A 24,976-nucleotide genomic window follows, 5' to 3' on the forward strand; every position below is an offset into this window, starting at 1 on the left:
GAAGATGTTGGGAGCCCCTTTTCTGCTGCCCCCGTGGGGCAGGAGGGGTTTTGGCAGGAGGGTCTGTGGGATTTTGCCTGTGTGGGGTTGCGCTGTGAGGCATCTGAAAGGTTTAGTGGGAAAAGGATTGAGCAAATGGTAGAATTTGGTAGAATTTGGGGCTTTTTTGCAATATGTCTGGAGCAGAGGGTCATGGATGGCAGAAACGAGAGCAAAGTCAAAGTCCTGGGATCACGGAGCAAATCGAGAGCTTAAAAAATACTGAAATACATTTTTGTGCTTTTTTAATAATATAAAAAATTTAATTTCAATATGAAAACTCATCTGCTCAGACAAAGGAAACCGTAAGATTTAGTGAAGCTCTGGGAAGCCACTCCTCCAGCTGCGGTCGGGGTGTTTTTCCTTGCCCTGCCTGGCTCCGACCGCTTGGGTAGGTTTGGCAAAGATTCACAGCGCTTTGTTGGACGTGAGTCTGCATTTTTTCAGAGCAGAAACCTTTCCGGCCAACAACGCCTCTCTGCTCTCGTTTCGGGTTAAAATGATGGATTCTGTGACTCCCCCTTCTGCCTTTTGCCCCATAGCCGTGAGTTCATCCTGCCGTTGGGCTTGCTCGTAGGAGTTACAGATGGAGACACCACAGGTTCAACAAGGCCAAGTGTCCTGCACTTGGGGCACAACAACCCCCCGCACCGCTACAGGCTGGGGGAAGAGTGGCTGGAAAAGGACCTGGGGGTGTTGGTCAATGGCAGGTGAATATGAGCCAGCAGTGTGCCCAGGTGGCCAAGAAGGCCACCAGCATCCTGGCTTGTGTCAGCACTAGTGTGGCCAGCAGGACTAGGGCAGGGATCGTCCCCCTGGACTCGGCACTGGTGAGGCCGCACGTCGAATCCTGGGTGCAGTTTTGGGCCCCTCACTACAAGAAATTTGAGGTGCTGGAGCGAGTCCAGAGAAGGGCAACGGGGCTGGGGAAGGGTCTGGAGCACAAGTGTGATGAGGAGCGGCTGAGGGACCTGGGGGTGTTTAGCCTGGAGAAAAGGAGGCTGAGGGGAGACCTTCTCGCTCTCTACAGCTGCCTGAAAGGAGGGTGTAGCGAGGGGGGGGTCAGTCTCTTCTCCCAGGTAACAAGTGACAGGACGAGAGGAAACGGCCTCAAGTTGTGCCAGGGGAGGTTTAGATTGGAGATCAGGAAAAATGTCTTCACCAAAAGGGTTGTCAAGCGCTGGCACAGGCTGCCCAGGGCAGTGGTGGAGTCCCCATCCCTGGAGGGATTTAAAAGCCGTGTAGATGTGGTGCTGAGGGACATGGGTTAGTGGTGGCCTTGGCAGTGCTGGGGTAACGGTTGGACTTGATGATTTTAAAGGTCCTTTCCAACCAAAACTATTCTGTGATTCTGTTTCCACCCTTAAAGTGTTCCCTGTTCAAACGCAGGAGATGCTGCTCACACCCACCGTGCCCCCAGCCCTGTGCCCAGGGTGTTGGGTTTGGGGTGCAGCGGGGACTCAGTCGTAGTGATCCAGGGTCAGAGCAGCCCCCAGCACGTATTCCTGGCATTGCCCCACGCTGAGGGATGCTCTCAGCAGGTGACCCAGAGTTTTGGTACAGACTCACACGTCGATAGATGCTGGTTATGAAGATGTGAGCAGCTACGAGCCCTCAGGCACGCGATTACCACGCGCTTGGGTGGAGCTGAGTACTTATGTTGCTCTGAGGCGGCTTAAACGCTTGTGCTCTTCTGCACGCTCAAAGTGCCTTAAATCTTTATAGATTTTATCGTGAACACTCGTGCTACCGTAAGAACTGTTCAAAAGACTGACCTGAAAAAAGCAGTCCTTTTTTTTCACTTAGAAAAAGCATTAGGAAGCATTTCTTCTCAGCAAGGGTCATTAGCCATTGGAAGGGGCTGCCCAGGGAGGTGGTGGAGTCACCATCTCTGGAGGGGTTTAAGAAAAGCCTGGACATGGCCCTTAGTGCCCTGGTCTAGTTGCCATGGTGGTGTCAGGGCAATGGTTGGACTCGATGAGCCCAGAGGGCTCTTCCAACCTGGTTGATTCTGTGATTCTGGGATCCCCTGTCCCCCGGGATCAGCTGGTGGGTCCCCAGAGCATCTCACCACCAGCAGTGATGGGAGCTGTGGGTTACCCCGCGCAGGGACACCCGGGTAAATAAGCTGAGGCAGCTGAACGCAGCGTGTTCCAGCTCCCCGATGCCTCCTCCCTGCCTGAGTGCTCTTCCTCTGCTCTCGTGCACGCTTTCATGCGGGCCAGGCTAATCCATTTCCAAGTCATTGCATTAAAAGCCTTAATTCGTTTGTCATATGTACATGAAGGAGCAGCGCTGCGTGCTCTAGATAAGCAGTTCATGCTGAAAAGGAGATCAGCTTGAATTTTGCAACAGCAGAGAGCCCTTTAATGCCTTTTGTGAGTTGTACCTTGCACCGGGGAGACAGGTTAGGAGTCTACCTGCTAGAGAGCAGCTCCGTGGAGAAGGACCTTGGAGTCCTGGTGGACAACAAGTTATCCATGGGACAGCGATGTGCCCTCGGGGCCAAGAAGGCCAATGGGATCCTGGGGTGCATTAAGAAGAGCGTGTCCAGCAGATCGAGGGAGGTCCTCCTCCCCCTTTACTCTACCCTGGTGAGACCTCACCTGGAGTATTGTGGTCAGTTCTGGGCTCCCCAGTTCAAGAGGGACAGAGATCTACTGGAGAGAGTCCAACGGAGGGCTACGAGGATGATGAGGGGACTGGAACACCTGCCTGATGAGGAAAGGTTGGGAGACCTGGGGCTGTTTAGTCTGGAGAAGAGAAGACTGAGAGGGGATCTGGTTAATGGGTATAAATAGATGAGGGCTGGGTGTCAAGAGGAAAGGGGCAACCTCTTGTCACTTGTGCCCTGCGATAGGACAAGGGGCAATGGATGCAAGCTGGAGCACAGGAAGTTCAACCTCAACATGAGGAAGAACTTCTTTACTGTGAGGGTTACAGAGCCCTGGCACAGGCTCCCCAGAGAGGTTGTGGAGTCTCCTTCTCTGGAGACTTTCAAGCCCCGTCTGGATGCGTTCCTGTGTGACCTGCCCTAGATTGGTCCTGCTCTGGCAGGGGGTTGGAGTTGATCTCCAGAGGTCCCTTCCAACCCTCACATTCTATGATTCTATGATCTTATATTTTTCCAAGGGTATCTGGGCTGCCCTGACGCTGCCATGCCTCGTCAGGCAAAACCCTATTGCAGCACGGGTTGGGAAGTGGAAAGCATGGGCTGGAAACTGGAAAGCAACTGGGCAGCAGCCCGGGTGGGGTGTTTCGGGAAGGCTGACCCCCCTGCCTTTGCCCTGCAGATGTCATGGCGCCCGCAGTACCGCAGCTCCAAGTTTCGGAACGTCTACGGGAAGGTGGCGAGCCGGGAGCACTGCTTCGACGGCGTCCCCATCACCAAGAACGTCCACGACAACCACTTCTGCGCCGTCAACGCCCGCTTCCTCGCCATCGTGACGGAGAGCGCCGGCGGGGGCTCCTTCCTCGTCATCCCCCTCGAGCAGGTGAGGGCTTTGGCCCCGGTGGAGGTGACTCCGGTCCGGGTGTGTGGGTGCACGCTCCATCCCAGGGGTCCCCTCCTGCAGCAGGATGTGTCGGAGCTCTGCTGTCCTTCCCTGGGGTTTTCTTGTGCGGGGAAGGGAGGATTTACAGCTGCCTTAGTGATTTTTTTTTTCTTTAGGAAGAAAATTAAATATTTATTAAAAGCGTTTTTGGCATCTCTCAGTGAGCACATGCCGGCAGGGCGGGCGCTGGGCACGTCTCCATCCCGCCCCTCCGCAGCAGCAGAGGCCACTTGTGTTTGTGACCCCAATATTTCACTGACACAGTTCCCAGACAGGGGGGGGAGTCCCCGTGGAGCCCCTCGTCCTGCCGAGCAGGAGGCAGCTCCTTGCCATTTATTTCACCTTGTCCTTATCACAGAATCCCAGAATCGATGAGGTTGGAAGAGCCCTCTGGGCTCATCGAGTCCAACCATTGCCCTGACACCACCATGGCAACTAGACCATGGCACTAAGGGCCATGTCCAGGCTTTTCTTAAACCCCTCCAGAGATGGTGACTCCACCACCTCCCTGGGCAGCCCCTTCCAATGGCTAATGACCCTTGCTGAGAAGAAATGCTTCCTAATGTCCCTTTGGAACAGGTTGCAAACGGCATCGTGCTCCCTCTGCTCTTACCCCGCTGGGACCAGGCTGCGTTTGCCAGAAAAAAAAAGGGTAATTTGGTGGTGACACCAGGTTATGAGCTCAGGATTTAGGACCACAAGCAAGTGGTGTGTGGATGAGCATCCTCCCAGCTCGGGCTCATGGCGTCGGGAGGGAGGCAGAGACGGGGGCTGGAGCGCTCCGGGTGCTCAGACAAAGCTCCTGGTTTTTTGAATATTAATAAGAGTCAAGCTGTGCGCTGCAATTAAACCGCTGATTATAATTTCTTCCATCTGTAGCTGATTCTGCTCCAGAAATTAAAGGAAAATTCAGGAGAGATGTGAATGTTACATGGGGAAAGTGTCTAAGAGGAGCAGCGGGGTGTGGGAGACAGGGTGCGGAGGGGCTCCTCCATCCCATGGCAGGGCTTCCTTCCCCTCCCGCCTGGGGACCCCAGAGGGTTTGGCACAGCAGCTTTGCCTGAGAGACAACCACCTTCTCCCCACGCGTGTGGTGTGGCTTCACGTCACACGGGGTAGGTGCATCCTGAAGGGGAGCGAGGGCAGCTCTGCCCATGTCAGCAATGCTCCCAGGAGCCCCGGTGCCCCCTCCCGCAGCCCGGGAGCCGTGGGGCATGGGCAAGGTGACCAGGGTGGGATGCAGGTACCAGCTGGGAGCTGCTGGTCCACGCTCTGGAGCACCAGTGGGAGAGTGGCAGCATCAGCGCGACCGTGGTACCCTGCAGCAGTGCCCTGCGCTCAAGTTTTGGAGCAAAGCGAAGCAAAGGTATTATTTATTTCATGTTCAAGGTCGCTGCTGCCCGGCTTTTCCTCCAAGAGACACAGCTCTGTGTCTGCTATGGGCAGGAGCCACCGCTTCCACGGGGCACCACTTTCTGCACCACGCGCGGTCCCGTGGGGCGGCTCCTGGAGCATCAGCCGAATTTCTGGGGATTTAAAATTGCACGAGCAAGAGATGTGTGGATTCGTGTGGGCAGTCGTGCAAAGAGCTGGGGCAAGTCTGAGCTGGGGAGGCAAAAGCACAGGGCGGTGGGAGGAAAGGGTATGACATTAGGAAGCATTTCTTCTCAGCAAGGGTCATTAGCCATTGGAAGGGGCTGCCCAGGGAGGTGGTGGAGTCACCATCTCTGGAGGGGTTTAAGAAAAGCCTGGACATGGCCTTTAGTGCCCTGGTCTAGTTGCCATGGTGGTGTCAGGGCAATGGTTGGACTCGATGAGCCCAGAGGGCTCTTCCAGCCTCAGTGATTCTGTGATTCTGTGATCATCAGCCCCGTGTGGAAACCCTGGCAGTGTTGCACCCAGTAAATCCCAGCCAGAGCAAACCCTGGCACGTCGGTGTAGCACCACACACCTTTGTACAATCTAATAATTTCATTATTTTTTTTTTCAAACAGGGACTGATTAGCTCATTAAGAGTAAACTAATTTTCTTTGGAAATCAGCAGCCCTCTAATTAATCGGCATCCGTATTTAGCCGAATATAATTAAGGTAACCTAGATACTGCAGATCTACTCAGGATTTGATTTGCTGCCATTTTTTTTTTTTTTTCACATTTCTGCCCTCTGTTCTGCTCAGAAATGTTCACCAGAAGCCCCTCTGCTTTCTGCTTCGAGTGACAATGCATTTGCATTTGCCGGGCCATATGTTCCTCTGCCTGCACATCACAAGTGCTGGCGCCTCGTGCGTTTGTGTAGCAATCAAGGGGATGTGCAACCACAGAATCAGAGAATCAATGAGGTTGGAAGAGCCCTCTGGGCTCATCGAGTCCAACCAGTGCCCTGACACCACCATGGCAACTAGACCAGGGCACTAAGTGCCATGTCCAGTCTTTTCTTAAACCCCTCCAGAGATGGTGACTCCACCACCTCCCTGGGCAGCCCCTTCCAATGGCTAATGACCCTTGCTGAGAAGAAATGCTTCCTAATGGCCAACCTGACCCTCCCCTTGCCAAGCTTGAGGCTGTGTCCTCTTGTCCTAGCGCTGGTTGCCTGGGAGAAGAGGCCGACTCCCACTGCGCTCCAACCTCCCTTCAGGTAGTTGCAGACTGCACTAAGGTCACCTCTGAGCCTCCTCTTCTCCAGGCTAAACACCCCCAGCTCCCTCAGACGTTCCTCGCAGCTCAGACCCTCCAGACCCTTCCCCAGCTTGGTCGCCCGCCTCTGCACTCGCTCCAACACCTCAACATCTCTCTTGAAGTGCAGGGCCCAGAACTGGACACAGGATTCAAGGTGCCCCCTCACCAGTGCCCAGTACAGAGGGACGATCACTCCCCTGGACTGGCTGGCCACACTATTGCTGATAGAGGCCAGGATGCCATTGGCCTTCTTGGCCACCTGGGCACACTGCTGGCTCACGTTCAGCCGGCTGTCGATCAGCACCCCCAGGGCTCTTTCTAACCACTCTTCCCCCAGCCTGTAGCGCTGCAGGGGGTTGTTGTGGCCCAAGTGTAAGATCCAGCACTTGTTCTTGTTGAACATCATGCCGCTTCTGCAAGGCTGCGTAGGTCGGAAGGACAGAGCACGGCTGCGTTTTGCTCCCCCGTCCTCCCCAAGCCTGTCCCCCTGCCCTGGGATCCAGGATCCTGGATTCTGGAGCCTCAACCACTGGGAACCAGCCTCTGCCCAGCGCCGCAAAGATTTTGTGCTATGAATATCCCTGGAGAGTGGGCGAAGGAGAGCTGGTGCGCTGCTGCTTAGGAAGATGATTTACTCCCCAAGCTGTAGTGACAGAAGGATTCGATCCAGGCTTCGGCTGAAAGGGAGAGGAGACAACGGCAAAAATGTGTATTTTGAGTGAGCAATAACCCAGCTGGGGCTGAGCTTTGTCATCATGAGCACAATCCAGCCCTGCTCAGAGGGTGCAGGTCTGCAGGAAAGCAGCTCCGTGCAGTTGCATCCCCCGTCGTGGTCCAGCATGGACCACACATCTGCTCCAGACAAGCTCCTGGCCCCGCCAGCCCCCCGTGAGCTGCCCCTCGTGATTTCTGCTCCTCCGAAAGAAAAGCCGTGGCTCTCCCATCCACGGTGCCCCAGGAGCACCCGCTCTCCCCCTCCCATGGGGTTTCCATCCCTAAATTGTTGCCTTTTCGCTCTGTTTAGTCTCCCGAGTCCTTCAGCCTTATCCAAACGCGTGGGGAGCCCTGGAGGGCACCAGCCAGGGAAGGGACAAAACACGTGGTGCTTTTTGAAGGTGTTGCACCTGCATCCCCGAAGCGTGAGACCTGCTCTGCTCCCAGTCCCAGTCCCAGGGCTGGGACAGCTTTTGGCTGCAGTTATCAAATAGAAACCCAAAACCATGGTGTGTTTGTGTTGCAGCTTACCTGCAACAACCAGCACCAAGGACACTTCGGGCTTTGCTGGCCCTGGGCTGGCCAAAACATCTGGGGAAAAACAAGCTCCACAGTTTGTGGCTCCATCTCAGCTGTGCCTGATTTAATTTGCTTCATATAAATATTCATATGGGGGTGAGGAGGGGTGCTGGGAGCTGCTCTAAGAGGAGGGGAAGGTAATGCGGCTTGCTGGGGGGCACTGGGCTGCTGTGGTGGTCCCTTGGGGCAGGCGTTGCAGGAGAAGGGTGGCTGGCACCGCTCATGCTCTGCTGGGAGGGGTTTTGTTTCTCCAGAGGATGAGGACAGCTTGTTTTCCGCAGCCAGACAATGTTATCTGCCCGCGTGCCCGAAGGGAGCGGGGAGCAGGAAGGGGGAGTCTCTGTTTACTCGTAGGAAGCTGGAGTCCAAAGCTGTTGCTCATGTTGGTGGTGGGTGTGTGTGAGCTGCTCAAGCTGGCCATGACTGAGTCCTGCTGTGTCCCCATGGGACACTGATGTCCCTTTCCGCTGCCATGGGGGGCTGTACAAGCCTGCCTGGAGCAGGGGCAGCCTGTGGAGGTGACAGAGCCATTGCTAATCCCCATGGGGGTCCCAAACTTCCAGGGCAGCCTGTGGAGGTGACAGACCCATTGCTAATCCCCATGGAGGTCCCAAACCTCCATAGCAGCCCATGGAGGTGACAGACCCATTGCTAATCCCCATGGGGGTGACAGACCCATTGCTAATCCCCATGGGGGTCCCAAACCTCCATAGCAGCCCATGGAGGTGACAGAGCCATTGCTAATCCCCATGGAGGTCCCAAACCTCCTGGGCAGCCCATGGAGGTGACAGAGCCATTGCTAATCCCCATGGAGGTCCCAAACCTCCTGGGCAGCCCATGGAGGTGACAGAGCCATTGCTAATCCCCATGGAGGTCCCAAACCTCCAGGACAGCCTGTGGAGGTGACAGACCCATTGCTAATCCCCATGGAGGTGACAGAGCCATTGCTAATCCCCACGGGGGTCCCAATCATCCAGGGCAGCCTGTGGAGGTGACAGAGCCATTGCTAATCCCCATGGAGGTCCCAAACCTCCAGGACAGCCTGTGGAGGTGACAGACCCATTGCTAATCCCCATGGAGGTGACAGAGCCATTGCTAATCCCCATGGAGGTCCCAAACCTCCAGGGCAGCCCATGGAGGTGACAGAGCCATTGCTAATCCCCACGGGGGTCCCAATCATCCAGGGCAGCCTGTGGAGGTGACAGAGCCATTGCTAATCCCCATGGAGGTCCCAAACCTCCAGGACAGCCTGTGGAGGTGACAGACCCATTGCTAATCCCCATGGAGGTGACAGAGCCATTGCTAATCCCCATGGAGGTCCCAAACCTCCAGGGCAGCCCATGGAGGTGACAGAGCCATTGCTAATCCCCACGGGGGTCCCAATCATCCAGGGCAGCCTGTGGAGGTGACAGAGCCATTGCTAATCCCCATGGAGGTCCCAAACCTCCATAGCAGCCCATGGAGGTGACAGAGCCATTGCTAATCCCCATGGAGGTCCCAAACCTCCTGGGCAGCCCATGGAGGTGACAGACCCATTGCTAATCCCCATGGGGGTGACAGACCCATTGCTGATCCCCATGGGGGTCCCAAACCCTGTTTCTCTGAACTTTGAACCAATTTTCATGTCCTTGGAGCTTTTGTACCTTTAAACTCGGACACAGGAGACCACCTTGGTCTGTGCTGTGGGGTTTTGCTGGTTTTCTGTGAATTTTCTCTATCTGATTTTAGGCTGTAGGAGACGTCTCCTTTAACCTAGAGTTGGCCAGGAAAAAAAAAAAAGACCTGAGGCTTGCAAAAAAAGCTGTCACCTCAGCATTACTGCTCCACGCTGGGGCACAATCTGATGTCCCTGCATTTATCAAGGAGATCACAGCAGAGCAGCTGTGGGAAGACCTGGGATCTGGCTGGTTTTAAGCACCTGGATCAGTCAAAAAACATCAGCGTAGAATTTTAACGCTGCCCTGAGAGCTGGTGGGGGATCAGAGGAGGGAATGAGGCGTGAAAACGCGGGTCCTTGGGCCAGCAGGAGCTGGGGAGGGGAAATCTGGATTTTTGCCCCATTAATAATTAATAATACATTAATTTGCAGCAAAGCCTGGGGAAGGGAGAGCTGGGCAGCCCTGCCTGCCCCCTCTGCCGGCTAAAATCCAGAGAAGCCCTGTCCTCGCTGGGGAAAAGGGGCTTCTTGTGACCCATAAACTCGGATTTATTTGTAGTGCTCCATAATCCAATTTAACAGGGACGTTATATGGGCTTTTGTCTTTTTAATTAACAACCTTGAGCCTGGCTGCTGCTTTTATGGTGCGGATAAATACCTCTGCAGCGAGGCTGCGGGGCTTTAATCTGTGCAAATTGTTTGTTAGGAGCTGGTGTGCGGGTTGGAGAAGATGGGACACTACAGCCCACAGTGGTATTTATATTTAATTTAACAGTATTTATATCCACACAAGAGGATAACTCGTATTTAAATATTCATCCTGGCCACGACGGCGTTTTTGCTGATTGCTTTTCCTGCTTCATGACTCGCGTGGTTGTTGTTGTAACAAAAAGAGTAACTAAGGCATCTAGAAATGGATGTGATTTTTGTAACCTGGTAAATCTGGGACTGTTTGTTTGTCCCGAAGCATCCCTGAACACAGAGTTTGCCAGAGCCAGCAATAGCATCACTGGGCATGGGGAAACTGAGGCACGGAGACTCAGGGTGCTCGCTTGAGGAGTATGGTGTGGAGGGGGGCTGAGGATGGTCGCTAAAACCTGCTGGGACTGCAGCCCGTCCTGCTTCCCCCTGTACCCCCAGGTTGGGGGTCACAACCACCAGGTTACTCTCTGCAGGACCCAGAAGCATGTTCAGACATCGCCAGTTCCTGGAGATCAGACATCACCTGTTCCTCCCGGGGGATGATCCTGCCAGGAACGCACCTGGTTGCCCAATCCCTCAGCCTTGGCTGACTCTGGCCAAACTGGGGTCGTGCAAAGCTCCTGTCTGGTGGTTGGCAGCAGCTGGATGAGCATCCTGGCTGCTGGGGAGAGCAGAAAAGGTGGAGAAAGGCTTGAGGCATCTGTCTTTGTATTTCACAGAATCACAGAATCACTGAGGTTGGAAGAGCCCTCTGGGCTCATCGAGTCCAACCATTGCCCTGACACCACCATGGCAACTAGACCAGGGCACTAAGGGCCATGTCCAGGCTTTTCTTAAACCCCTCCAGAGGTGTTGACTCCACCACCTCCCTGGGCAGCCCCTTCCAATGGCTAATGACCCTTGCTGAGAAGAAATGCTTCATTAAGTGCTCATCGCAGGCTAACGGGGAATTAATGAGTGTCTGTAAGAGTCTGCATCAAAGGGCAGAGGGGGACGACGGCCGATGACCACCTTACCCAGCCGGTGATGGAGCTGGAGGTGTCCATTTGTTCCCGTACCGAAGGCAGCGAGAGCAGACACCTATTTTTTTTCCCTTTACCTCAATAAATGACCCATATAACTCCATCCCTGGTGTTTTAAGCCCAGCCTAGTTCTCATCTTATATATGGGCTGTGTCCAAGGGATGACTTTGAGCTGCTGCAGCGATTTGAGCGAGAGCTGGCTTTTCACTCTAATGAAGAATACTTTAAAAATGAGAAGGTGGGCTCAGGGAAGGTTGTATTTTTGCTGGGGAGCCCCACAACACGCTGGGGTTTGCTCTTGGGTCGCTTGGTGAAGCTCCTGCTGAACGTGGTCCGGTTTTGCCTGTATTTCTCAGCACTCACGTGATGGTTTTCTGCACCATCATGCCACGAGTGACCCTGCCCCTCCATCGCTGCCCGATCGAATCTGGGAGCATCCCGTGCTGCTCCCGGCTGGTGTTCACCGGAGCTGCCACCAACCACAGCAATTAGCAGCTGTGTAATTTCCCCAGGAGGAAATTAATGCAAATAAACCTTCCCAGCAGCGACGGAGCAGCGTTGCCCTTGGCTGAGGATGGTAGAAATGCAGCGTGTTGTCCTCGGTGCGTGTCTTGGCTCACGTTAAATGGAGCCAGGAGCTCGATCCGTTAAAAGGTCGGTGCTGGAAGGGCTATGAAATATTTAGTGGCTGCGTCGTGCTGACCTAGTTAGTTTGCACGCTCCAAGCGTGCCACCACCTCCAGGCTGCAGCAAGGACCAGCACAGGGGAAGGAAGGGCGGTGGGGTGGCCGGCTGGCTGCGGAGGTCCCTGCAGAGGTCCCTGCGAGGTCCCTGCGAGGAGCAGGGGTTCCTGCAACCCATCTGCAATGGGAACCTGAAGTGGAGGCTGTGTCAAGCGCCATGCGCCGTCCTCTGCTACGGAGCCCTACGGGTCCTCACTCTGCTGCGGTGTCAGGACCGGGCTGCCCCTAAAAGAATTTGTTAGAATGGTTTGGGTTGGAAGAGACCTTAAGGATCATCTAGTCCCAACCCCCCTGCCATGGGCAGGGACACCTTCCACCAGACCAGGTTGCTCCCAGCCCCATCCAACCTGGCCTTGAGCACTGCCAGGGAGGGGGCAGCCACAGCTGCTCTGGGCAACCTGGGCCAGGCTCTCACCACCCTCAGGAAACAATTTCTTCCTAATATCTCATCTCAATCTCCCCTCTTTCAGTTTAAAACCGTTCCCCCTTGTCCTGTCACTCCATGCCCTTGTCAAAAGCCCCTCTCCCGCTTTCCTGTAGCCCCTTCAGGCACTGGAAGGTGCTAGAAGGTCTCCCCGGAGCCTTCTCTTCTCCAGGCTGAACAGCCCCAACTCTCTCAGCCTGTCTTCACAGGAGAGGAGTCTTGCAAGGATTTCCATCTGTGTGCGAGCATCCCATCAGGTGGGGTCACGGTTAGGTTATCGGCGTCGTTAATCAAGATTGTTGATGATCCCGAAGTCACTGGGGATCTGTCCTGCAGAGTATATGTGCGTACCTTGCTCAACATTGCTTCCAAGGTTTGGAAGGAAAGTACCAAATGCTTCATGCATGGCCCAACGGCTGGTCTGCCCTGAGCCCTGAGGATCGGTCCGGAGCCTCTCAAGTCCCTTCCAGCCCTTTTGCCTGCAGTTTCGGATGGTCATGTGAAGCTTTCCCGCTGGTGGTGTCCCCATCTGGCGGTGGGCAGCCCCATGGCTTGTGTTTGCAGAAACCCCTTCTCATACATGGATCAGCTGCAGCCTCTCCTGGGAACACTGATGGAGTAAAACCCATCCCCGACTCAGCTGGGCATCTCCTCTGGCCGAAAGCCCCATCCCAGCGTGAGCTACAGAGGTCTCTCCCCTAACAAGGCTCCAGCCTTAAAAAGATCAGCTTTAGCACTAATTTCTTTTTCTCTTTTTTTTTGTTTTTGGTTTATTTTAAATTACAGACAGGTCGGATCGAACCAAACTACCCCAAAGTCTGCGGTCACCAGGGCAATGTGCTGGACATCAAGTGGAATCCCTTCATTGAGAACATCATCGCGTCGTGCTCTGAAGACACCTCGGTGAGCTGGGACGCTTGGGGCTGGCGTCGTGCAGCTCCGTGCACCCTCCTGCCTTTAATTCATACATCGGGAAAGGGGCTGCGGGAGGTGCTGCGGGGGGTGACGATGGCTCAGCCATCCCAGGAATGGAGAGGGGGTAAGAGATTGATGCAGAGAATTAGGCAGATTGTGCCAACCCCTGGGTCCTGTGTTGGTGAAACAGGGGCTGTGGCCGGTGCCCAGCTCCTGTGCTGTCCCCAGTGTCACTTATTACAGAATCACTGAGGTTGGAAGAGTCCTCCTGGCTCATCGAGCCCAACCATTGCCCTGACACCACCATGTCAACTAGACCAGGGCACTAAGTGCCATGTCCAGGCTTTTCTTAAACCCCTCCAGAGATGGTGACTCCACCACCTCCCTGGGCAGCCCCTTCCAATGGCTAATGACCCTTGCTGAGAAGAAATGCTTCCTGATGTCCAACCTGACCCTCCCCTGGCCAAGCTTGAGGCTGTGTCCTCTTGTCCTAGCTCTAGTTGCCTGGGAGAAGAGGCCGACTCCCACTCCACTACAACCTCCCTTCAGGTAGTTGTAGACTGCACTAAGGTCACCTCTGAGCCTCCTCTTCTCCAGCCTAAACACCCCCAGCTCCCTCAGCCGTTCCTCGCAGGTCAGACCCTCCAGACCCTCCACCAGCTTGGTCACCCTCCAACACCTCAACATCTTTTCTTGAAGTGTGGGGCTGTATCATCACAGCGCTGCTCCTCCTGCATCCCCCACCGCAGACAAGCCCTACAGCTGTGCACAATGAGGTCTTTTCTCTTTCCCAAGCCCAACAGCAATGCTATTATTAATCCTCCGTGCTCTCAGGGACCGCAACTGCTCTCGTGGCCTGATCCATGGAGTGATGGGAGCACAAGGTGGTTCTGCAGGCAGGGGGGATGACGAATCAGGTCATCTTTACATCCTTTGCATCCTCCTTCTCTTTATTTTCTGGACACAAACAGGTCCATCTCAAAGGCTGTAGCATAAAAGAATAAAAGCCTTTGTACAAGGGAGGAGGTCAGAAACCATCGCCTGATCTTTGTGGTAGAAGCCAGGGTTTGGGCTGACCCAGTTTTTAACCAGTTACAAATCTGCCTCGCCTGGTCCTTAGCATTTTATCACCTAATGTCTCATCCTCTCCTTCGGTTCAGTGTGTCGGCATTTTTTATTAGCTGAAAGCTTGTCAAGGAAGATACTGAGTGGGGAAAAAAATTCAGATCATGGCCATGAATCACGGTGAGCTGTCTCCCACTTTAAATTAAAACCTTTTATATACAGTCACCGGCGAATAGGAGGTGCTGGGGGGCAGGGAGGGTACTGGGAAGACTTCACAAGCCATTGTTAAACCTGGGAAATTAAGTTAATTGCCCCTGAGGCTGTCCGGTGGGGGGGGTTTCCCCCGCTGATGGAGAGGAGTTGAGGGGAGTGGCCCCCGGTGGGTCCCCATGCCCGGGGTGATGCTTACAGGCAGGTCCTGCACCTCCGGGCTCTCTCTGCTCACTCCCAGGAGGTTTCACAAGGTTCAGGCCAACAGTCTTTATCAAAGAGACAGGATGCCCAGGTCCTCACGAAGTCACAGAATCCCAGAATCAATGAGGTTGGAAGAGCCCTCTGGGATCATCAAGTCCAACCATTGCCCTGACACCACCATGGCAACTAGACCAGGGCACTAAGGGCCATGTCCAGGCTTTTCTTAAACCCCTCCAGAGATGGTGACTCCACCACCTCCCTGGGCAGCCCCTTCCAATGGCTAATGACCCTTGCTGAGAAGAAATGCTTCCTAATGGCCAACCTGACCCTCCCCTGGTGAAGCTTGAGGCTCGAGTCCCCATCCCGCTGCAGTGCTGTGAGTTGCTGAAGTGCTGTGAAGGCTTTTTGGGAAGGAGTTTCTAAAAGGGCAGCACAAACCAAGCGGGGAGATAACGAGGGGAGCGACCCAATCTCTGTAGGTGCTTCAGGCTACGCGTTTCCCTCGTGCTGGAGCTCTCGGCGCGCTCTGAGCTGCTGGGGGGGGGCGGTTTGCAGCACACGGGGTGTTTTCGTTTGCAGGGCGCATCTCTTGGTGGAAAGGCACATTTCAGGGAAAACTTGATCCAGAAGGTTTCTTAGGATGGGTTGGGAGAGGAAGGCTCTGGTTTCTCGGGCTGTGTCCCACGCCAGCTGCTCTCCCTGGTGCCATGGGAGGAGGGTGGAGGGAGGCTCTTCTAGGGCTGTTCTGGGTTTTTTAATGATAATTTTCCAAAAGCATCATTTCCATCCCAGGATGGGACGAGGTTGTGAAACCCAGTGCTGGAGTTTGGGGTTAGCCCCAGCTATGCCTATACTGGCAAGGGAACCGCGTTAGCGCTGCGACCAGTTCGGACACGTCTGTTTTCAGGTCATGGTGACCGCAGGAATGGGGAAATCTGCCTAAAATAGCCCGTCCCTGGTGCTCACCCCCGTTTTTGCAAGACACGAGGAGCGACGCAACCCCGTTAGCAGCCCGCAGAGGTGATGCCGTGCTGCGGCGACGCTTCCCCGCCGTGCACAGATGCAGGACACGTTTAATAACCATCCCCAGGCTCCCTGCATGGCAGAAGGCAGGAGGCAGCTCCTGACGATGGAGAGAGGCCAGGCAGCTCGGTTGAGCGCGTGAAGGTTTCCCCGCGTCCCTGAGCAGTGCAGAGCCCGTGGGCGCCCGTCGCCGGGGCGGGGGTTTGGTAACAGCCGTTTCGTAACCCGACGTTTCATAACCGGTTCCTTTGACACCCGGCGACTGGGGTTGCGTTGCTTGTTCCTCGTGTTGTGCCTGGTTTGAAAACCGCTGACGCGCTCGGAATCGTCCCTCCGAGCCAAACCGGCCTCTTAGAATCACAGACTGGTTTGGGTTGGAAGGGACCTTAAAGATCATCTCGTTCCAACCCCCTGCCACGGGCAGGGACACCTTCCACCAGACCAGGCTGCTCCCAGCCCCATCCAACCTGGCCTTGAACACTGCCAGGGAGGGGGCAGCCACAGCTGCTCTGGGCAACCTGGGCCAGGCTCTCACCACCCTCACAGCAAAGAATTTCTTCCTCATATCTCATCTAAGTCTCCCCTCTTTCAGTTTAAAACCGTTGCGCTCGTTCTGTCACTCCATGCCCTTGTAAAAAGCCCCTCTCCAGCTTTCCCGTAGCCCCTTCAGGCACTGGAAGGTGCTAGAAGGTCTCCCCGGAGCCTTCTCTTCTCCAGGCTGAACAGCCCCAGCTCTCTCAGCCTGTCTCCAGAGCAGAGGGGCTCCAGCCCTCGGAGCATCTCCGTGGCCTCCTCTGGACTCACTCCAACAGCTCCGTGTCCTTCTGTTGGGGCCCCAGAGCTGGACGCAGCACTGCAGGGGGGGTCTCCCGAGAGCGGAGCAGAGGGGCAGAATCCCCTCCCTCAGGTTCAGGCAGAAAATGCCTGAGTTTTCTCCACAGTGCAGATTTTTTCACTGCAATATTGCAAATTAACTTGTGCCCCCCCCCACCTCCCCAGGCTGTAGCTCAGCCCCTGGCTGGACGGGACGACCCTTGGGGGTGCTGGAGTGACCCAAGGGGCAGCAGGATCAGTCCTTGCCGGGCAGCAGCCTCCCAGCTAGTCCCTACGTGTTGGAAAAGCCTTTTTTTGGGCAGCCCTTTCCCCCGGTGCTCGCTGCTCTGGTGGGCCGGGCTCACCGTGCTCCCCCCTGCCCTCGCAGAGCTGACCCCTGGGACCTGCACTAGGGTGCAGGATGAGGCCGCTGGCATCAGGGCATTCAGCAGCTCAGAGCCCCCCCCGGGTGGGTGTTGGGGTCCTCCTGGGGGTCCTGACCCCATCCCGACGCCGGCCCCGTCCCGCAGGTGCGGATCTGGGAGATCCCCGAGGGCGGCCTGAAGAGGAACATGACGGAGGCCGTCCTGGAGCTGTACGGGCACAGCCGGCGCGTGGGCCTCGTCGAGTGGCACCCCACCACCAACAACATCCTCTTCAGCGCCGGCTACGACTACAAGGTGAGCCCTGCCCAGCCCCGCTTCTTGCTCTCGGCCGCTGCCCGGGGCTGCCCTTGCAAAGGCTGCGCGTGACATGGGTGGGAGACACCCAGGGCAGAATCCTGCCGGCTGGAAGAAAATGACCCACCATGTCTTCAGCAGATGGTACCAACCCTTGTGTGAAGGTCTTGCACCTGGTCACAGAATCACAGAATCAATGAGGCTGGAAGAGCCCTCTGGGCTCATCGAGTCCAACCATTGCCCTGACACCACCATGGCAACCAGACCAGGGCACTAAGGGCCATGTCCAGGCTTTTCTTAAACCCCTCCAGAGATGGTGACTCCACCACCTCCCTGGGCAGCCCCTTCCAATGGCTAATGACCCTTGCTGACAAGAAATGCTTCCTAATGTCCAACCTGAACCTCCCCTGGCCAAGCTTGAGGCTGTGTCCTCTTGTCCTAGCGCTGGTTGCCTGGGAGAAGAGGCCGACTCCCACTGCTCTACAACCTCCCTTCAGGTAGTTGTAGACTGCACTAAGGTCACCTCTGAGCCTCCTCTTCTCCAGGTTAAACACCCCCAGCTCCCTCAGCCGTTCCTCGGAGGTCAGACCCTCCAGACCCTTCACCAGCTTGGTCACCCTCCTCTCCCCACCTTCCCGCAGGTCCTCATCTGGAACCTGGACATCGGGGAGCCCGTGAAGATGATCGACTGCCACACAGACGTCATCCTCTGCATGTCATTCAACACCGACGGCAGCCTCCTGGCCACCACCTGCAAGGACAAGAAGCTGCGGGTCGTGGAGCCGCGCTCGGGCAGGGTCCTGCAGGTGCGGTGCCGGTGCCGGGGGGCTGCGTGGGACGGGGGGGTTATAAATAAGGTCTGAATATGCGTAAAAACTGAATCACGGTACCTCCGTGCCAGCGTTTCACCGGGACGAGGCGGAGAGGCGTTGGGGGGGCTTTGCCGGGGCGAGGACCGGGTGTGGGGATCACGGGGGGCTGCCGGCGAGCACGCTGCTGTCGCGCAGGAGGCCAGCTGCAAGAACCACCGCGTCAACCGCGTGGTCTTCCTGGGCAGCACGAAGCGGCTGCTGACGACGGGGGTGTCGCGCTGGAACACGCGGCAGATCGCGCTGTGGGACCAGGTGGGTGCCGGGACCCCCGTGCCATCCCCGCCGGGACCCCCCGGCTCAGCACGGGCGTCGGGACGTCTCGTTTAATAAAGCACTTTCCCCTGTTGCGCAGGAAGATCTGTCCATGCCCCTGATAGAGGAGGAGATCGACGGGCTCTCGGGTCTCCTCTTCCCCTTCTACGACGCCGACACGCACATGCTGTACCTGGCTGGCAAGGTAGGGGCTGAGCTCCGTGGGGCGTTACACAGCTCTCTGGCCACAAAACTATTAGATATTGGGAAGAAATTCTTGGCTGTGAGGGTGGTGAGACCCTGGCCCAGGTTGCCCAGAGCAGCTGTGGCTGCCCCCTCCCTGGCAGTGCTCAAGGCCAGGTTGGATGGGGCTGGGAGCAGCCTGGTCTGGTGGAAGGTGTCCCTGCCCGTGGCAGGGGGTTGGGACTAGATGATCTCTAAGGTCCCTCCCAACCCAAACCATTCTATGGTTCTGTGGTTCTATGAAACCCAGCTTTGGAGAGGTGCCCGCGATGCTGCAGGAGCAGGTGGCATCCCATGGGTGATCATAGAATCATGATTCAACCCATTAGGGGTTGGAAGGGACCTCTGGTATGATAACAACCGGTAGCCAGCCGGTCTAGGGAAGTGATTGTCCCTCTGTACTCGGCACTGGTGAGGGGGCACCTTGAATCCTGTGTCCAGTTCTGGGCCCCGCACTTCAAGAAAGACGCTGAGGTGTTGGAGCGAGTGCAGAGGAGGGCGACCAAGCTGGGGAAGGGTCTGGAGGGTCTGACCTCCGAGGAACGGCTGAGGGAGCTGGGGGTGTTTAGGCTGGAGAAGAGGAGGCTCAGAGGTGACCTTAGTGCAGTCTACAACTACCTGAAGGGAGGTTGTAGCAGAGTGGGAGTCGGCCTCTTCTCCCAGGCAACCAGCGCTAGGACAAGAGGACACAGCCTCAAGCTTGGCCAGGGGAGGTTCAGGTTGGACATTAGGAAGCATTTCTTCTCAGCAAGGGTCATTAGCCATTGGAAGGGGCTGCCCAGGGAGGTGGTGGAGTCACCATCTCTGGAGGGGTTTAAGAAAAGACTGGACGTGGCCCTTAGTGCCCTGGTCTAGTTGCCATGGTGGTGTCAGGGCAATGGTTGCACTCGATGAGCCCAGAGGGCTCTTCCAACCTCATTGATTCTGGGATTCTGTGAACCCTCCCTCTTCCCTGTGCTCGCTCCAGGGCGACGGCAACATTCGGTACTACGAGATCGGCTCGGAAAAGCCCTACTTGAGTTACCTGATGGAGTTTCGCTCCCCGGCCCCGCAGAAAGGACTGGGTAAGGACGGCCGTGCCGCTCACCCTTTGCTGTGAGCGTGCACAAGGGAGGTGAGGGAAGGGGCTTAATTAAATGCTGCTTGTCAGGGGGTTTGGCGTGGGTGTGGTGGGTCCTGTGCCCACTCCGGAGCACCAAGGCAGGGCTGCGGGCGCGTTGCTGTGCTGTCCTTCCTGCGGGATGCAGCTGGGCTGGGGCTGGGTCCCTTCCTGTGACACCCTTCCTGCTGTCACACGTGCCAAGGCTTTACCAGGGGACATCGGTCGGTGATTCCTGTGATTTTTCCCCAATAAAGGCTGCTGATCCCTTTCCCAGCACCCTTGCAAACGCCCTTGGTGCAGCCCAGGTCTGTGCCCCAGGGTGACAGCAGGGATTAATTCAGCAAGGATCCTGATAGGGAGCAAAGACCTTTTTGGGGTCCTCCATGTCGGGGAGGCGGGTGGGTCCCGGGGTGTGCAGCACCGGGGGGGTTATTCCTGCGCCTCCTCCGCAGGGGTGATGCCGAAGCACGGGCTGGACGTGTCGGCCTGCGAGGTCTTTCGGTTCTACAAGCTCGTCACCCTCAAGGGGCTCATCGAACCCATCTCGATGATCGTGCCGAGGAGGGTGAGTCCCTTGCTGGGGCGTGGGGACGGGCTGGTGTCCGCAGCGGGTCCCGTGGGATGGAGATGCCCCCGCTCTGCACCGCTTTGCTGGGTCTCTCTGCACTAGTCTTACACCTCCCAGTCGTTCCACTTCCCAGGTCTGGGATTCCCGGGGGGATTTTTACCCCAGGCTTAGTGGGAACGGCTTTAGGAAACGCACCTCTACGTGGCCGCTGGCCTCGAGGCGCTTGGCCCAGCGTGGTGGGTACCAAGGGGCTCGTCCCCCCTCAGGTTTGGGGGCTGTTTCTGGTAAAACATCTCTCAGAGCCAGGGTTTGGTGTTTGCACCATCTGGGGCTGGATGCGGAGGGGCTGGTGCTGGGCTCATCCTCCTCCAGCCCCTCCGCTCTGCTGCCACCGTGTCCCAAAGCCCCACACGTGCCCTGAGCAGACTCTGGGCTTGATTTTTCCTCCGACTTCACGGTGCAAACACCAGTTTGTTGCTGCCCTGGGTGCCGCGTGCCAGAGGAGTGAGCGCAACCGCTTGCCGCACGTTGCAACGTGTAGTTAAAATTACAACAAGCCGGTTCACGGGGGCGGCTGCTCTTTCTTTCCTCGTGTTTTTCAGTCAGAAACGTACCAAGAGGACATTTACCCGATGACTCCGGGTACGGAGCCAGCCCTCACGCCCGATGAATGGCTGAGCGGGGTGAACAGAGGTAAAGCCACGGGGGCCACGCTGGGTGGGGGGGAAACGGAGCCCCAAAACCAGCCGGGCAGCGGGATGGGGCTGCAGCCCCCCTGACCCCCCTCCCACGCTCTGCCCCGCTCAGATCCCATCCTGATGTCGCTGAAGGAAGGCTACAAGAGGACATCCAAAATCGTCTTCAAGGCTCCAGTGAAGGAGAAGAGGAGCGTGGTGGTGAACGGCATCGACCTGCTGGAGAACGTGCCGCCGCGCACGGAGAACGAGGTGGGGGCACGGGGACGGGAGGGGACGGTCACTGGGGTGCAGGGACATTTTCTGGGAAGCCACTGCTCTGCACTCCCCAACTGAGGCACCTGGGCACTGCATCTCCCTGTGCCTTGAAGCATCCCGCCCTGCAGTAACCACGTCCCACCCCAAAGCAGCCACGTTAAGCTCCTAAATATTGTTTTTTATATTAAAATCCTCCTCCAGGAGCAACTTATGGAGCTGGAGGGTGAGACATTAAATCCAAGAAGCCCCGACCTGTGGCTTCCTGCTGGTTTTCCGTGTTGGGAAGGCACAGCTGGGCTTGACGGAGGTGGTACAACCGTGCCTAGCCACGAGCTGAGAGGAGTACTAGGGTGGTGAGCACGCTGGGAGGCTGGAGAATTGCCATCAACCACTAATGAGATCCAAAATTATTGGGCGGGAACTTTCTGAAGTCATTCACAGAATCCCAGAATCAATGAGGGTGGAAGAGCCCTCTGGGATCATTGAGTTCAACCATTGCCCTGACACCACCATGGCAACTAGACCAGGGCACTAAGGGCCATGTCCAGGCTTTTCTTAAACCCCTCCAGAGATGGTGACTCCACCACCTCCCTGGGCAGCCCCTTCCAATGGCTAATGACCCTTGCTGAGAAGAAATGCTTCCTAATGTCCAACCTGAACCTCCCCTGGCCAAGCTTGAGGCTGTGTCCTCTTGTCCTATCGCTAGTTGCCTGGGAGAAGAGGCCAACTCCCACTGCGCTACACCCTCCCTTCAGGTAGTTGTAGACTGCACTAAGGTCACCTCTGAGCCTCCTCTTCTCCAGGCTAAACACCCCCAGCTCCCTCAGCTGTTCCTCGGAGGTCAAAAGTACTGGGAGTATTTTCTGACAGACCAGGTATACCTGATAAAAGAGTTCACGCTGACCTCACCAGAGACCACCAGCCAGCGCAGAATGAAGTGTGCTGGGCTGGGACAACCTGTGGAGATCAGTGACTGCTCTAACAAGGCCCTTCCCACTGGTCATTTTACTGAAGAGTGATAAAGTCTGGTCTAGTGGAACCTGGTCTGGTGGAAGGTGTCCCTGCCCGTGGCGAGGGGGGTTGGAACTAGATGATCTTTAAGGTCCCTCCCAACCCAAACCATCCTATGGTTCTATGATCCTACGTTAAATCCGCGCATGGGTGAAGTCGCGTTGCAGAAGGTGCCGCGTTACCTGGGGCTGGCACGAGGGGCGAGCAGCCGCCGTGGTCCCTCCAGCTCCTCCCTTCCCTTCCAGCTCCTCCGCATGTTCTTCCGGCAGCAGGACGAGATCCGGCGGCTGAAGGACGAGCTCTCGCAGAAGGACATACGGCTGCGCCAGCTGCAGCTGGAGCTGAAGAACCTGCGCAACAGCCCCAAGAATAATTAACGTCCAGGGACTTTTTATACATAAACTTTCTCTGTTTATACTCGCTCTTTAATTTTATTGTATCCACTTACACAGAAGATGAGCCAGAAGTCGAGCGACCTGCCAAGAGCCCACTCGCTAACTGGAACCTCCTCCTCCTCCTCCTCTTGCCCAGCACTAAAACCGCTCTAACCGACAGCTGCCGCGTGGGAGACGACCCGTGTCCCCTCCGTCGGGGTTCCTCGCTATTAATTATTGTTTTTTTTCCTATGCAAAAAATGTGACAGCGGGTGCAGAACTGGAACGGGGCGCGGTGGGAGCCGGGGACCCTTCCCGTGGTGGCCGTGGCTTGGGCAGGAGCAGCCTGTGAGTGTCCCCGGGGTGCAGCCTGGGGAAGGGAGCTGCTCCGTGTGCCTCCATCCTTCTTTAAATAAAGAGGCTGGGTTTCCTAACCAGAGAGAGGGGTTTTTGCTCCCTCCACCTCTTCAAAGAAGGACTTGCCCTCCTCCTTGCCACTGGGACACGTGCCAGTGCCATGGGGAGGGAGATGGATGTCACCCAGCTCGCCCCGAGGGTCCCTGGGTGATGCTGCCCCCAGGGATGGACCCAGCGGGTGCCGGAGCTGTGTGGGTGCTCCCTGGGTCCAGCACACGCGTACAATCATGTTTTTTTTTGTGGATGAGGCCTGTAGCACAGGAGATGACACCAAATACTGCTAGTTTACCTATAGATATATATATTTTCACTCAATGGAGTTGCTGACCTGCCCGGCGCTACCAGTGCAACGGTTTCTCCTCTCCGTTAACTTACGTCGTGCCCCGCACCTCCTGCTTCCCCCTCGACACCCCATGTGCTGTCATTGCCTATTATTTATGCTACCACGGAATAGTGATGAAATAAAATGTTTCCAAGATACCAAAACCTCGCCTGCTGCTTTCTTGCTGACCTCCAAGTGCTGGCCTCCACCCCAGAGAGGGTGGTGGGACCCAAAGGGGCATTTTTGGGTGCGCATAAAGGTGTCCTCTGCTCGCACTGCAGCTCTTCCCCTGGGCTGGGGGGTCCCTGCAGGGTGGAGCGATGCTGGCCGGAGGCTCAGCTGGGTGCTGGGGGCGGCACGGGGCTGGGGTGTGTTGTATGAGGAGAAGCCCTGGTGGTACTGGGAAGGAGGTGCTGGGAACTGGGCTGGGCTCCCCTGCAAGGGCGATGGGCACCCAGTGTGGGCGAGATGCTCGCTGGAGGGGCTTTGCTGGATGGGGGAAGCAGCTGAAGAGGAATGATAGAGTAATCTGGGTTGGAAGGGACCTTTAAAGGCTGTCCAACCCCCTGCAGCAAGCAGGGACATCTCCCACTAGATCAGGTTGCACAGAGCCACATCAACCTGGCCTTGAACGTGTCCAGGGATGGGGCATCTCCCACCTATTTGGGTAACCTCTGCCAGTGTCTCACCACCCTCATCATAAAAAAATGTTTTCCTTAAATTCACTCTGAATCTCCCCTCTTTCTGTTTAAAACCATCACCCCTTGTCCTATTGCTACAGGCCTTACTAAAAACTCTGTCCCCGTTTTTCTTATAAGCCCCCTATGCTGAGACTGAGCCCAGATGAGGGATGCTGAGATGGGAACAGAGATTTAAGCTTTATTTCCTTCATTTTCTAGTGCTGAGGGACGTGTTATTATTTGGTGTCAGGACTGGAGTTTCCTGGGTTTATCGGGTCTTGGGATGGGAAGGAGAAACCACCACTGCAGCTCGTCTCGGCTGCCTTGTGTGGAGCAGGTTGAGGTTATTTATGTCTTACGGCCTCATTCGAAGGGGCCACGCTGGGACTTACTGCGCTGAATTATCTCGTGTAAAGGAAGAGCACCTTGAATCCTGTGTCCAGTTCTGGGCCCCGCACTTCAAGAGAGATGTTGAGGTGTTGGAGTGAGTGCAGAGGAGGGCAACCAAGTTGGTGAAGGGTCTGGAGGGTCTGACCTCTGAGGAACGGCTGAGGGAGCTGGGGGTGTTTAGCCTGGAGAAGAGGAGGCTCAGAGGGGACCTTAGTGCAGTCTACAACTACCTGAAGGGAGGTTGTAGCGCAGTGGGAGTCGGCCTCTTCTCCCAGGTAACTGGCGCTAGGACAAGAGGACACAGCCTCAAGCTTGGCCAGGGGAGGTTCAGGTTGGCCATTAGGAAGCATTTCTTCTCAGCAAGGGTCATTAGCCATTGGAAGGGGCTGCCCAGGGAGGTGGTGGAGTCACCATCTCTGGAGGGGTTTAAGAAAAGCCTGGCCATGGCCCTTAGTGCCCTGGTCTAGTTGCCATGGTGGTGTCAGGGCAGTGGTTGGACTCGATGAGCCCAGAGTTCTCTTCCAACCTCAGTGATTCTGTTTCGCCAAAGCCCCTCGAATCGACGCGAAATGAGCCCAATTACAGCTGCGGGTGGGGATGATTAATGAGCCAATTAGCATATCTGCAAACCTCAGCACAAACCCAGTGTCTCGGGGAGCACAGGCGAGCGGTGCAGGATGCTGGTCTGCGCTTCACCGTGCAGCGTTACCTTTGTCCCTGGGGCTCCCGAAACATTTGGGATTCACCAAAAACCCCCAGCCCGAGCCGGGGCTG

At 56.2% G+C, this 24,976-nt stretch overlaps 1 protein-coding gene across 1 annotated transcript; it reads left to right on the forward strand.

The window, feature by feature from the left end:
• Nucleotides 1-3,332: 3,332 nt before the first annotated feature.
• On the forward strand, nucleotides 3,333-22,730 carry CORO2B (coronin 2B). Its single transcript, XM_068410051.1, has 11 exons — nucleotides 3,333-3,533; nucleotides 12,895-13,011; nucleotides 16,869-17,018; nucleotides 17,660-17,824; nucleotides 18,026-18,142; nucleotides 18,243-18,347; nucleotides 19,353-19,449; nucleotides 19,940-20,052; nucleotides 20,658-20,748; nucleotides 20,863-21,002; nucleotides 22,265-22,730. The coding sequence occupies exons 1-11, from the start codon at nucleotides 3,333-3,335 to the stop codon at nucleotides 22,394-22,396; spliced, it is 1,428 nt and encodes a 475-aa protein (XP_068266152.1). The 3' UTR covers nucleotides 22,397-22,730.
• The last annotated feature ends 2,246 nt before the right edge of the window (nucleotides 22,731-24,976 follow it).

This window comes from Nyctibius grandis, chromosome 11 (genome assembly GCF_013368605.1).
Source record: "Nyctibius grandis isolate bNycGra1 chromosome 11, bNycGra1.pri, whole genome shotgun sequence".
In the NCBI taxonomy this organism is placed as follows: Eukaryota; Metazoa; Chordata; class Aves; order Nyctibiiformes; family Nyctibiidae; genus Nyctibius; species Nyctibius grandis.

Excerpts from the sequence above, each read along its gene's own strand:
- CORO2B (XM_068410051.1), top strand. The coding sequence starts at position 3,333 with ATGTCATGGCGCCCGCAGTACCGCAGCTCCAAGTTTCGGAACGTCTAC. Across the intron at positions 3,534-12,894 it reads TCGTCATCCCCCTCGAGCAG|ACAGGTCGGATCGAACCAAA; the intron begins GTGAGGGCTTTG and ends TTTAAATTACAG. Across the intron at positions 17,825-18,025 it reads GCTCGGGCAGGGTCCTGCAG|GAGGCCAGCTGCAAGAACCA; the intron begins GTGCGGTGCCGG and ends GCTGTCGCGCAG.